At 44.1% G+C, this 14,828-nt stretch overlaps 1 protein-coding gene across 2 annotated transcripts in view; it reads left to right on the top strand.

Moving 5' to 3' along the window:
- PIP5K1B (phosphatidylinositol-4-phosphate 5-kinase type 1 beta) overlaps positions 1-14,828 on the top strand; it is a 319,864-nt gene that overhangs the window by 147,895 nt on the left and 157,141 nt on the right. The window contains exon 1 of one of the 2 annotated variants that reach the window (XM_037061706.1): positions 11,698-12,230. The exons of the other annotated variant lie outside the window; for it this stretch is intronic. Coding sequence (XP_036917601.1) covers positions 12,174-12,230 — 57 coding nt within the window. The 5' untranslated portion in view covers positions 11,698-12,173. Of the gene's footprint in view, positions 1-11,697; positions 12,231-14,828 lie in introns of those variants that run through there. 2 annotated transcript variants of the gene reach the window in all.

Here is a 14,828-nt window from a genome sequence, read left to right as displayed (position 1 = left end):
TGATCTCTGCTTGGGCATTTCTCGTGCACAGATGGCTAAAATACACACCCTGGGCAGTTTACCCTTGAGAATTAGAGTGCCATCTGCTGTGGGACATAGCAGCGCCTGTGTCTGTGTCTGTGTGTGTGCATGTGCCTGTGGAAGGTGGGGAGGGTAGACAGGTGTGTTCACGCATACACTAGACCAGCTGCACTTTTAAGACCCAGAATCAGGACACAGGTGAAGAGTACACTTTCCTGTTCCCATCACCATTGGTCTTTTGTTTTAAAATCACTTTAGTAATTGAGTTTTGTACTTAGCTTGAACAAAATATGAGTTAAAACAATTGTGAAATTTCAAGACATTGTTCTTGACAAGTGTAAGAATGAAATGATATGCCATTTCATGGGTGCGGACAGCATGTATCGCAGACGAGAAAACAAGCATCCACATAGGGCATTCACCTGGGGTAGAAGGCTGGTTCACTTTGGTGTACATTAGGAAACACTTCCACTTAGATGAAATTGTGGTTTTCAACCAGGGGTAATTTTGCCCCTCCCCCCGGGAGCATTTGGCGATGTATAGAGGTGTTTTTGGTCGTCGTATTCGGGGGTCGTGGTGCTGCCGTCACCTAGTGGGTAGAGGCCAGGGCCGCTGCCGCCGCGCATCCCACAGAGCACAGAACCTCCCCCGCAGCAAACACGGGCCCAGTTCACGGTGTCAGTGGCGCCAAGGCTGAGGAACCCTAGCCGAAGGGCACTGATGCTTCATCTGCCACTTGGCTTTAGAAGGCTATGGAGAGAGCTTATTAATTTAGAAGCAGCCTGGCATGTGGAATAAACATAACTTGGGGGCAGTGTCTGTAGTCTCTATGGCTTGCGGAAGTTTCTGTGGCCCGGTTGTGTAAGGAAATAAGTTTGCACAACAGTTCCAGGACGGCCCCTGTGTAGTCCTCTCGGGCTCTGTTCTCAAGGACTGGAATTGGACACCAGCTTCCCTCTGCCCATCATGTGGATTCTGTGGTTGAGGATGTGGAGAATTTGGGTGGGGGAGTGCATCATAATGTAGTTTGGATCACCAAACCCAGAATTAAAGTGGTAATTAAGAATATAAAGAACTAAGGAATGCATTACCCTTATCCATACTTTATCAAAAACAATCGGGGAACCTAAGGCAGGTGCTGAACCTCATGTGGTCAAGCCTTGGCCAAGACGACTGTGATGGCAATAGCCAAAAAGAGAGATGAGTCCCGGGAGGGAGGAAGCGGTTAGGAGGCTGCTAGAGCCCTTCCGTGGACTGTGTTAGACTCAGGGCATATGTGTTAGACTGTATTAGCACTGAGCATAATAAGAATGATTTGTACTTCCTTGTTCCTTTTTGGATCTTGGAAAGAAAATTTCCATATTGTTTGGGCTTCCTCCCCCCCCCCCCGAAAATTTCCATATTGCTTGGAATTTCCCCACTTGTTAAAGTCCAAAAAAATTAAATCATGGGGTAGAGACGCAGGTATTTCCAATCACGCTCAATTTACAGGACTGATGACAGGTGGTCCCCTCCCTTGAAAATAACTCCCCTTGACCACACGAGCCTGTGAGTAAGAGGAGCTGTGTCAGGACCGCCTGTCCTGTTCTCTGTGCGCCCTGGTTGGTGGTGGTTGGTCAGAGACATGGGGCTGCTTTCACTCACTTCAGTTCTCAGTGGGACACTGTTCCTCTTGGAAAAAGCCCTTCCATTACTCAGCCAGACTGTATAAATTTCCTCCAAGCCTTATCTTATACCAGGTATGTCTATTTCACAAGACAAGCTGTTTCACAGACAGGGGTCCTCTGTTAGGACCCTCGGTGTAGCTCCCTGAAGACCTGCATCAGATATTGGTGCTGGAAGAAGGGTAAAAGGTTTCTGCAGAGGGACCGGCCCATCAGAGTGGGTGTGGCAGAAGGCAGGTAGGGGCTATCAGAAGTCAGGCGGAGATCAGGAATCAGCCAGGCGTTTTGTACAGCAGAATCAAGGAACATGCAAGAGAACATAACACAGGAATTTCTAAACAGAGAACTGCTTGCTTATGTGCATTCTGAGAGTTGGCTGCTGCGGGACCTAAAGAGAGAGAACCCCCACATCCGAAGTGAGGTAGCCATAGCCTCACAGAACCTTAGTGTCGAGATGGTCTTTATCCGTCTGATCTAATCACTTAGTCATTCAGCTGAAGCTGTTGAGCACTGAGCAAGGCACCATGGTTAGATGGCAGACAAGTCAGCGTAGTTGGAGAGAGAGTGTGGGGTCAGAGGTCTGGGCTGCAGCCGCCTACCACAGTTCCCTCCAACTGTTCCTGGGGAAAGAGGGAGGAAGGAAGCACCCCTCTATTGAGCAATGGTCTGTGGGTCAGGCACTTTCACTTGTGTTACAGTAGCGGGACCTCCATTAGCTGAGGCCATCAGTGATCCATTTGAGGCGGGACCACTGCCAAACCTGTGTGTTGGGATCAAGTCAGGAGGTTCTAGGAAACCTGCTGAGGACCGGCACGTCACCTGATAGCCCAGAAAGGTGGCAGAGGCTGGTGCTGAGCTCTGGTGGGAAGAATCCTGATCTAGAAGTTAATCTGTTGGTAGCTCTGACACCAACTTTGATGACTTCAGGCAACATCAAAAGCAATTTAATAATGTCCTCTCCGAGTTCAATAGGGAAAGACAGAACAGCAGGGAGCAGCATTCCCAGCCTCTCCCCGGCTGGCACTTCCGGAAGGTGCACTGAAGTGAAGCAAGGTTGCCTCCTCCTGCTTCTCTTGGGAGAAATGACTACTCTTCTCCTTTCTCGGTATCAGTCTTACTTTAAGAGGTATAATCCAAAGTAAGCAAAATGCAGCTACTTTCCATTGAATTTTTTAATGGAGGAACTATAACTGAAAAAGAAAAGGGCAGAGAGAAAATGTCAGAATTAAGTATGTTAAGCCTTAGACAACAGGTGATTTCTACTTGACCACATATATTCAAAAATAAGTGAAATGAGAAAGTAGGCTTACAGAATTTTTGATGGTGAAGAAATTTTGGAAATCAAATGCCCTCGTTTTATGGAGGAGAAAACTGACCCAATGATACCATGTAACTTTCTCAGAGTCTCTCAGCACCCTGGGAGCAGCAGAAGGGGCCCCAAACTCAGATTTTTATGATATTTCTGATCCCCGTATCCATTCATATTTGCAAATTAATATGGGGGACTTACAAAATGAGGGCAATCATCACTGTCTGTGAATGCTTTTTCTTCTCTTTTTCTACCTTTGCCCCAAAACTGGTTGGTTGGCAAGCTAGGAGCCTCCATTCAAGAGGCTTTTCACTTGTGTCCTGCGCTAGCCACCTATCCTCCACCCCCGCATACATTTCTAGTGGCAAGAGGAGGGGGAGAGAGCCTGGGGCAGTAAGATGGCTGCCTGATGACAGGGGACAAATCCTGGAGAAGCTCCTCCTGTGAGCCAGAGCTGTGGTGCGTGCAGCAGCATCTTAGTCAGTCCAGGACACACCAGAGCGCTTCTCAGGGGTGCAGAGGCAGGTGCCGGTCCCTTCCAGTCCATCGCATTTGCCTCAGTGACCGCCTGCCCCCTGGCCAGGGACTCTTCTCATCCCTACCTATTTGCAGCCTGGTGTCCAGGTGGGTTTTGATAGTGCTTCTGTTCCAAAGACCTAAGTGTGTTCCTGCTGGAAGGGCTGATCCTAGCCCCTGGGGCTAGGAAAAGCAGTGATTTGAAAGGCCATGAGTGAGAGATCAGAAGACAAGGGAGAAAATGCCATCAGACACAGAGCGAGGAGCTGAGGGCAGATGGGAGAATCCTGAGCACCTAGAATGGCTGGGTTTTGGTTCAAATGTCCAGGGTTCCCGGAGGATTTAAGAGACTGCATTCCAAGGTTCTGAAAATGTGCAGGCAGAAAATCACATTGTGAATGCAGGTAATCCTAGGTCTTGAAACAGAGTTACACAAGCAAAGGATGCTTAATCCCAAAAAAGTGTGCACAATGTTTAGAATTATCACCCAACTTTGATGCTTTATCCTTAAATTATAGAGGTTCTTGAAAAACATATAATGTTTTTCTGTCTGATATATGAGTCTGTAAATTTTTAGGAAAGTTCCATTTGTTAGTCTTTTTGTGAAAATGATTCAGATTTATCTTTCAAATATGCAATCTTCCCAAGTCAGTTTCATCTGTAAACCAGGTAATAAGGTTATGGTAAAAATCCGTAATGTAAGTAACTTGATCTGACACAATAAGCACTTCAAACAATTGCAGCAGAATTTAAGGCAGTATCACAGAAATATGTAAGTGCATAAATGCATCTCACAAACAAAATGATTACATTTGAGCCTTTAAATGCTTAAAACCAATCTCGTTGTTCAGAAAACACCGAACTTCCAAATTTTAGAGCTTCTTCAGGAAAATACTGATGTTAACATTTCAGGGCTTTTTGTTTGAAATTATTGGCACTGCTTTTCTGTGTCTCTCCAGAAATATGTTCGGAACTGCCAGGCGGGTAGAAATAATACTGTGAACGATTATTATTACAATCATTTAAAATAATTTAAGTATGAAAAGAAGAATATTTATAGGAATATAAGAAGACATTTATTCATCCTTGATCAATATCCATCATTTCTTATTCCTTACATCTGTTGGCTTTGTTCTGTAAGGAATGTGTAGAGCTTGCATACAGAAAAGTGATTAAAGATTGGAACACAGCACATCGCTAGCAAATAATGAGGTTCAGTGTCAGTCTGTAAAAGTCAGTGTATTTTTAGTTTGTGAAAGTTTTCGTTTTGTTTTATGGTTCTATCTCATTTAGCAATCATGAGATAGATGATTACTAAATCATCTTCCGCTTTCTTCCGCTTTCTTCCCCTTTCTTCCGCTTTCTTCCCCTTTCTTCCAATTCTTGGATCCCTGAGGTTTGCCTTTCTATTTCATAAATATTGTTTCTTCCTGTGATTTATGTATATGCCATACAGGGTGGGGCAAAGGAGTTTTAGAGTTGTTCTTGTAGAAAATAATACAGTGATTAATAAATAATAACACAAGAATAAACTCTGTCTTGTATATTGACAACTGTAAACCTATTTTTGCCCCACGGTGTATGTTGTGTATATTAGATCATATATATGAGTGAGACGTATCTCTTAATCATATGTTATTGATATATATATTTTTTATATTACATGTAACATATCATATGCCCATGTTATAGGGATATATGTGTGTGTGTGTGTGTGTATTTCCCTCTATTTATCTAGAATTTACCATGAGTTCTGACTGCGATAGCTCAGTGGGTTAAGTGTCATCCTGCAACACAGAAGGCCGTTGGTTCGATTCCCGGTCAGGGCATGTGCCTGGACTGTGGGCCAGGTCCCTGGTTCAGGGCATGTGAGAGGCAACCAATTGATCCTTCTCTTGCAAATCAAAGTTTTTCTAACTCTCTTTCTCCCACCCTTCCCCTCTCTCTAAAAATAAATGACTAAAATCTTTAAGAAAAAGAATTTACCATGAAAATTAAGGAAAAAAATTAAACTAGAAGAGATTTGAAAAAAGAAGCAAAGCAGTTTTTATTGAATAGTTCTTTTGGGCCTACTTCTATACCATTTATTATTTTCTTTATTTTATCAGCTTCTTACAGATCAAGAAACCTAAGTTATAACAAAGTTCAGTATAGTACAAATCCAGGCACAAATGGAAAAAATGACCAATGACTGCTGCCCAGTAGTTAGCTCCATTTCCGTGTTTGTTGCCTTTATTTGGGTAAATGAATGGCGATGAAGCTCTTCTGCTCTATGAAGTCAGCAAATTTACCTCCTGGATTAATGACCGCAGGGTAGGGATGGCCCTGCGAACACGTTGGAGCGCTGGGCACTGGCTTAGGCCCCCTCCTTGCCTCCATATGTTCTTCTCAAAACTGAAGAGGTCAGTTGGCGAAGTGATAAGGAAAGGTTCGAGGTGTCTTGGCAGAGGTGGTAAAAGATATAGTGAGATTTTATATGTCACTGGTATTCCCAGAAGTATATTAATTTTCCCTGCAGGGTCTGAGTCTCCCTGAAGGAGTTGTAATGATCCCCTCCCATTCATAAAGTAGAAACAAAAGCTATATGTCTGTCTATCTGTCTGTCTGGCTGTCTTCATATGCAGCAAAAGCTTAGGGAGGGGTGGCGAGAGATGTAGGGCAGGGCCAGGGGTTAGAACCTTCTCAAAGTAGGAGACGATAACCTAAGGCCGAAAAGGATGATGAGCCAGCGGAGCTTGCTGGAGCGGTTCTTTGGGGGGAGAGTTGCTGGCTGGCTGTCATACCTGCCCCACAGAAAGCAGACAGGCAAGCTGAGATTCTGATTCCTTTCTGAATGTTCCTAAATGCCAGCCTGGCAGCGAAACCTGATCACTTTGGCCCCACCTGGTTTGCATTTCAAGCTGGTGCCCATGGCTCCATGGACCTGACCTGGCAGAGTTCTGTGAAAATGTCTCTGGGAACTCTGTAGGAGTGAGGCTTGGCTTTGGCCCTGACCCATCTCTGCACCCCTGGGCAAATACCGTTAACCTTGTGTGTGCTGGTCAATGGAGACTACAAAAGAAAAAACAACAGAAGCTGCTTTGGCATTGCCTGGAAACAGGCCCACTCACCAAGAAAGAAGTAGTTAACACCAGCCATAGAAGTTAGCCGAACCTGTGCTACAGGGAAATGCAGGGTTGGCAAAGCTGCATTTCTGTGTCATTTTGATATTGGATGTGACGGTTATGAGCATGTACTTGGGGTTAATAGAGCTGGGTATAAGGGCCAGCTTTGTCACTTCCTCACTGTGTGGCCTTGAAAAAGCTGCTTTGTCTTGCTCAATCCATTTTATTCTAAGTGAATCAGGGTAACAGTTTACCTTCTGTGTAGAGTTGTTGTGAAGATAGATGCATATAAAGGAGAAGGAGCCGCTAAGACACTTGGTACAATGCCTGCAGCACAGTAAGCTCAGGAAATGCCAGCTGGCTAGCAGAATGGTGGCCAGGCCTCAGTGTGCAACATTCGCGTCCCCCGAAAAGGAACGACGTGGAGGTGTGGCGAGAAAGGTACTACCCTAATGTGAAAAAGTGTCTCAGGTGTCCCACTAGAGACACTTGATTGCTCCCCTGGGTCCGTTGGATCCTTTCCAGCCCTGCAGTGTGAGACCGTAAAGGGGCAGGTAGACGGGCACTTGCCCGTTTCCCTCCGTCAAGGTGTGTTTCTCTACCCTCACCCCACACCCAGTGACGTGTTTCTCCAGAAGTCAGTGAGGCAATGAGGGGGGTCATTTCTTATTTGTCATTGATAAACAATTTTCATTGTAATGTGGGTATAAAGCATTCTAAAGTGCCATTTCAAACTTTAAAAACTATCTAGAGAAGTACAAGTTTTGTCGTAGTAAAAAGGGTTGAAGGAGAACTTTATTGGGTAGGTGAGGAAGGACGGCTGCAGTTTCTGCCTTGTGAGAGCTTACGGTTTCAGTAAATAAAAGCTCCGCAGAGTCGGCATGGAGGCCTGTTGTTTTAAAGTTTCCACGGGGATTACTTCAGAAATGCAGTCTGACTTTAACTGATATAAAATCATCGAGCATGGTTATTAGCGTGTAGCCATAAAAAATGAAAATTATGAAGTTAAAGGCAAGAAACGCAATGAACGCACAGAGAGGATCTCCCTCGCTGGTGATCAGGAAAATGGGAACTGAAAGAGCAAGAGGAGGGGAAATTAACAATATTAAGGATAGAGCTGTTGGTGAATGTTTGAGAACACATGTACTCTTCTCCTCTGTTGGTGAGTATGTAAATTGATGAAACCTCTTTTAGAAAGCATTTTGGCAGTACTTACCAAAAACATAAAGTACTTGTCCTTGAACTCAGCAGTTCTTTTCTAGGAATCTCTGCTGCAGAAATACACGAGAAATGAATGTGTGAGGATATATACATATTTATATACATATACATACATATATATACACACACACATACACACATGCAAGGACATTCATTACAGCAACAGGAGAGCCATTAAAACAGTTGTGCTACATACAAACTGTGAACATGTTGATATACAGGCATTCAAAATAATGAGAATTTGTACAGCTGAACAGGGAAGGATATTGTGTGAAAAAAGTAAACTGCAGCATAGCACTTATAGTATCCAACTTTTATTTTTAATGTACAGACATGTGTATACATTTTCAATGTATAAAGAGTCTAGAAGAACACACACCAAGTAGGTGACACTAGTTAACCTGGAAGATCAAGACTGAGAAGGTTTTGTTTGTGTTTTACTTTCTATAGTAAGAGTTCTTTTTCTCCATAAGCATGGGCTGCAGTTTAATTTTTTTAATTAAGCAAGGCTATCTGTGTAGACATTTCTCTTTCAGTTTGAGGTATTTTTGAGTCTGCATCACTTTTCAGGTAAAGAGCATTTGGTTATAAGTTCATAGGTTAAAAGCACTTGAAATATAGATTTACTTATGTGTTGGAGCAAGCACCAGAATGACTATGGCTTAAGCAAAGTTTGTTTCTCTCTCACGTAACGGTGCAGAGGTAATTTACTTCTTCCGCAGAGTCATCAGGGGCCTGGGTTTCTATCTTGTTTATCTGTTGTCCATGATGTACACCTTCCACATGTGAGGAAGGAGGGCTGCTTCATTTCCATCCCTCACATCAATAGAGGATACTGGCCTTCCTGTTAAAGGTGTGACCTGGGAGTTGGACACATCATTTCCTGTCACAGTCACTGGTCGGAAATTAGTCATGTGACTATACCTAGCTGCAAGAGAATCATGCAAAATACCCATTTAAAATTTTTATTGCTGTGTAACAGGGTTTCTCAGTATTGGCACTATTGGCATTTGGGGCTCAGTAATTCTTTGTTGTCAGGGCAGGGGGTCCATTGTTGGATGTTCAGCAGCACCCCTGGCCTGTATTCAATAGGTGTTAGCAGCATTCCCCAGTTATGACAACCAAAATTGTCTCCAGACACTGCCAGATGTCTCCTGGGGGCAAAATCAACCCTTGTGGAGAAAAACTGCTAAATAAGAAAGGCAAATAGATACTGGGGACAACCTGCAACATCTACCAGAAGCATTTTATTATTCTGCCAAAACAGTGTTTAGCACTGGTGCAATATTTTACCTTTGAAATTGACAGCTCCCTTGCAGGAAATACAATACTGTAAGACTGTGGAATTTGGCTTTTGTTGATTCTGGAAGAATGAAAAATCAATCCTTGTTTTTATTTGCATATACAAACAGGTGTTCCTAGTGTATAGGAGTAGTATTAAGGACATTATACTGTGCCACATTTATGATGAAGGTCTCAGTCTACACTGTAATATTTCTAAAAGGCTAATTTAATGGCAATCATAATGCTGTTCTGTCCTAAATCAAAAATTTCATCTGCAGCCCTGGCTGGTGTAGCTCAGTGGATTGAGCACGGGCCTGCGAACCAGACAATCACGGTTCGATTCCCAGTCAGGGCACATGCCTGGGTTGCAGGCTGGTTCCCTGCAGGCCAACTCCCAGCAGGGGATGCACAAAAGGCAACCATACATTGATGTTTCTCTCCCTCTCTCCTTCCCCTCTAAAAATACATAAATAAATAAAATCTTTAAAAAAAAATTTCATCTGCAGTTGATACCATCTCTTTTAAGGGCAATTAAGTGTACATAATTTTCCACTGCTGAATACTTGTTACAGTATTTTTCTGTTAATGAGAAGTGTTTGCTTAATATGCTTTTCCATTTCAATGAGAGTGTGTGCCTCACTGCCAATCATATGAATAGGTGGAGATCATTCCAAGAAGCCACGGAACACCTCTTCTTTGTTCTGCCTTTTCTGTCACATTTAGAGAGTCAACTCTTTCTTCAAACAAGTGGATACAGTGGAGTCTTGTTTAAAAGGCTGTTTAGAAGTAAAGAAAATTAAATATGAAAAGAATTTGCCGTGGGCTTCTTCCAAGGTTGTTTGGTGCCTAGTGGGTCAGAATGACCTCCATATGAGGCAGTCTCCGCACGAAGGTCATCTGTGCAGGCGCAGGGGAGGACATCATTCTAATGGCACTGCAGTATTCCTAATCTTTGAAAATGTAAAGAGCTGCAGAAATTGTATCAGAAAAGTAGTTGCCAGCCATGAAAGTATCAGAATACTCCGGAGTCATTTATGAAATGAGGCATGCTGGGAGAAGGGCATAATCCTGTCCAGCTGCTGTGTGAACAATGCTTGTAAGGAGAGACTAGTGGTAAAACTGGAACAAGAAGAGTAAGTAGGAGACCAAACTGGAATGGAGGAGGACAACCGTGAAGGCATGGAGATGCACATGTGCAGAGACCAGGAATCATGAGCAAATGTAAGCGAGACAGTTTTGCTGAAGTTGTGAATTTGTGTAGAGGTGGTAGGATCTGTGTTGTGGCCAAGACACAAACTGCCCACCAGGAGTTGTGGTCCCTTTTCCACAGCAGAGCTGGAGCTGGAAAACAGCTGCAATGCCAGCCCTCCCAGGATCTTGGTGAAGCTCTGCGGCTCCTCCCTCCTAACACCTCCTAACAGGCCACAGGCGGGTCTTTATCTAGAGGGTCTGGGCAGAAAATGGAGGATGCACTCACACTGGAGGCTTTGAAGAGAGTTTTTAAAAGGCACTGCTTGCAAAGATGCGGGAGAACTATAAAGAACCTACAAGCGATAGTACAGTACCTTGAGGTCAAAATGTACCTTGTTACCCCCTTTAGGCCTGATAGGGAAGAATGGTAGTTTCTAGAACCCAAATTAGGGATTATCCAGAGAGGCTCACAAGAAAAGAGCTGTAACATTCAGGAGGACACACCGGTCTGAGTCAAACCCACAGGAAGGGAGGGAAGGGAGTGAACACCCTGATGTCGCCCTCAAACCTCCCTTTAGCCTTCTGTGGAGGTGTCCCATTGGCCAAACCCAAGTGGAAGCCAGAGGGCTAGGAGACCCTTTAATGTACCTGCACAGGCGGTGTCCAGGACAGAGCAGCATAGAGAAGGAGTGAGAGGCAGAACTGGAGGAATATCCTGCATTGTGACTTTTGGCAAAGGTAGTAAGAAGTGGGAGGTGGGTGTTTCTTCCCCATGACTGCTTCTCCTATCAGCCAGCTGCACTTGGAGGACCTTGAGACCCTGGGGGACATCACCACAAAGATGCAGGATACCACCAAAGAGAGGAAAGCACACCAATCTGGGACACCCACAGTGTGCTATTCCTGGGGGAGAAATGAACCTGTGTGAATCTAGACCTCAACTTCCAGGGGCATGTTTTTTATGGAAGTTAGCCTTTAGGATTTGTTTATTATTGCGGTTAGCATTAGCAGGAATTAAATTGTACAAAATCTTAAAGTTGGTCAAACAAGGAATTTAGATTCATTTCTACAGAAAGTCAAAAACAGTGAAAGTTTTTATGCTGGAAGATAGTATTTTTTTTTTTGTAAAAGCCTGAAATGATGAGTCATGTGGCAGGTGGAAGGGAACACAGTGAGCAAGAAGTTAATGAAGCCGACCCAAACCTCGTGTTCTCAGCAGGACCTGTGACTCAGTCTAGAACACTATGAACTGAAATGGTGGAAGAATTTTAATCACATTGCAAGGTCAGGTGCCAGCCCACCATGAAGAATTTCGGGGAGGAGTGGGACTAAGTCCAGTTTAGTGATCACCCAGGTCTGTGAAACAGCTGGGCCGGTCTGCTGTGAGATATGGAAATTCCAGAAAAGGAATTCTGGAGAGAGTCATTGATATGTCCTGCGTAATTCCCATAAGAGGGTCTGTCCTTCCTGTCCAGCCTAGGGAATGGGGGCTTCAGAGAGACCACTCTTGACTGTGATATGTGTTTGCTGGAGCTTGGGGGATGCAATAGGCCGTGGTATTTTCTGGGAAATTGGAAAAACAAGAGAAGTGTCTGCCAGCCGCTCTGATAATGGCAAACTAAAAGGGAGTTGTTGGGGAATTTGGGGCTGGGCACTGCTTGTCAATTCCCAGAGTTTCAGGATAAATGATCTGTGACCAGTTGAAGGCACAGAGATGGAGATTAAGCCGATCCGCGGTCACCTCTGAGGCCTGAAGAACACATGGAACAAGCAGTCAGGGAGGTGTTCTCCCCCCAAAGGTGAAAACACAACTGCCATGTGCAGGGGTAGCTACAGATCAGAAAGCATCCCACAGAGACGGACATGCACGCACACGGGGAGTCTTCGGAGTGCTGGAGACATCCTACCAGTACTCTTCTGGTAAGACCTTTCCTGCCCCTTTAGCAAGCAGTCAAAAAAGGAGAGAGGCCCCCAACCCTTCCCACTGCTGGCAGCCATCTGGGGCAGTGTAGGGGGATGGCTACTGAAAGTATATCTAAGGTTTTGTTGTAAGTGGACTAGACAAATACTACTCCTACCCAAGACTGTTTTAAACGATCTGAGAGTAGAAATAAGCAGAAGATCTTTTATCTGGAGAGTCACCAGAACTGTCCTAGCCTTGCCCTAAATTTCATCCACGGGAAGGGGGTGATCGAAGCCTGGACTCAATTTAGAGGAACAGTGGGGGACAAAAATAAAGTTGATCAGGATTGATCAGGATTGCACTTCATAGGAGTGTAACAGACACTACCTATGTCACGGCTTTCTAGCATGGAGGCCCTGACCTAAAAGAAAGTAAGATAAAAAGAGGAACCTATCCCAAACATGCCTTTGTCATCCCTAAGAATGTCCTCATGAACATAGTAACAGTACCTTCACTGGAGGATATTTTTTTCTTACATGTAACACAAAATTTGGGAAATCTGAGAGGTGCAAGTCCTGAAAATAAAAATCACCCAATATAATTGTCATACTTAAATATATTTCCTTCCTGTCTTCTTTTCCTCTATGGTTGTGTATTGATACATTTGTAAGTTTTTCTTGTTCAGAATAATGAACTTTTTCTTAATGATTTTATATTCTACTTTTTAAACAATATTTTAAAGACACTGAACATTTTAAAAACATGGTTTAATGAAGCCATAATTTGACTGGAGTTTATTTATCAAATATTTTTGTCAAATATTCTAGATCTGAACTTGGACTTTATGTGAAAAGAATATTTAGCAAATTTAATGCATAGCTGTTGATTTTCCATCAACTTGTAACATTCATATTTTCCCATGGAAGAGCCACTCATTGAGATGGTTGTCTCTCCTTTCTTCAAATTCTCTTTTCTTGTTTTTTTCTAAATCCATGTTTTCCTAATTTTCTTCCCATTCATGCACTCACTCCCAAATCTCCTCCAAAGGTTCTCGTTCTTCTGTCTAATCTTGAAATGTTGACTGTGCTCAGGGCCCTTCTAGAACATTCCCCACTCTCCTTAGGTTACTCATCCAGCTCTTTGGTTTTTAATACCATTTATATGCTAAAAACACAAATTCAGATTTTCATTCAAAATCTCTATTCTAATCTCCAGACTTGTAGCTTGATGGCTCCATTTGGATGTCTCATTGGCATCTCAAATGGGACTCGTAATCCTCCCCCCAAAAACATGTTCCTCCTTGTCTCCCCAGCTCAAAAAAGCAACCTTCGTTCTCTCAATTGCTCAAGGAAAACACCAGGAGGCATTTCAGTGCTTCTCTCTCTCTCTCATTTCTAGTTCATAGCAAGTCCTGTTTATGTCTTTGTGAAGTATCTCTCTCAAATTCAACTCTTCTCTCAGCCATCCACATCTCAATATGAACCACGACAACTGCCTCCTGTCCGCTTTCCCTCACAAAGCCCCTCCAATCGGTTCTCTACACTAGAATGCAGTTCCTCATTGAAACACATCAAACCCTGAACATGGCCTACAAGACCCAGATCTAGACCCTCCTGTCTTTCCAGCCTCTGGTTCTGATGCTCTCCCTGTTTACCCACAATGCTTTGTTCTCAGGTCCCTGAACTGCCACTTCTCTATGCCTCAAAATTAACTCCTCTAACCTCCTAATGTGACTCTCAATTCTTTGAGGGCAAGGATTCTGGCCAGGTCATTTCTATATCCCCAATGTGTGGAAGAATGCCTGGCATGTGATGGGTACACAGCCAGCCTTTGTTGATACAACGTACCTATCGGCCCATATTCACCTGTCAAGTCCCAGGCTGCACATGAGTCCCCAGGTGGCCCTCTCCTAACTCCGACATTCTAAAGTGGATCTTCACCCTTTTGACCTCAGTCCCATCACCCTGTTGTTTGTGTCCCTGACAACACTGTCACTGTGTATCTGTACCTTTGTTTGTTTAGTGTCTCTCCCCCACTAGACTAGAAACGTCCATGAGACCCAGACCCCCGTCCCTTTCATGCTTTCCCCAACACCTAGCACAATGCCGAGCTCCCAGAAAATTCTCAGATCCTTGTTAGAAGAATGAACAGCACCTGAGGGAATGGAGTTCCGAGAGGTGCTCGTCTCTTTGCCTGGGGCAACGCTGGGAAGGTGCTGGTGTCAGCCTTGAAATAGAAGAGTGTGGTGTACAGAATAATGGGTCCCATTATTTGGTACACCAAAATGTCTGGGTCTTCATCCCTAGAACCTGTGACTATGTTCTCTTACCTGGTTAACAGGAATTTGCAGGTGTTTTCAGTTAAGGATCTCAAGGCGGAGTGAGTTGGGGGGTGGATTATCCAGGTGGATCCAGTGTAATCACAAGGGTCCTTGTAGCCGGGAGGCGGGAGTGTCAGGGTCAGAATGGGGTGTGTGAATAAAAGTGGAGCTGAGAGACAGAGAGAGAGTGAAAGAGGTTGAGAGAGACTGAGATAGATTTGAGGATGCTGTTGGTGTTGGGGGTGGAGGAGGAGCCGCACATCCAGAAACGTGAACTCCAGAGGCTTGAAAGGGC

This window comes from Sturnira hondurensis, unplaced genomic scaffold (genome assembly GCF_014824575.4).
Source record: "Sturnira hondurensis isolate 20B ecotype Veracruz unplaced genomic scaffold, ASM1482457v3 Scaffold0013515, whole genome shotgun sequence".
Lineage (NCBI taxonomy): Eukaryota > Metazoa > Chordata > Mammalia > Chiroptera > Phyllostomidae > Sturnira > Sturnira hondurensis.
The sequence above is the reverse complement of the archived record's forward strand: the minus strand, read 5'-3'. Positions and strand labels throughout refer to the sequence as shown.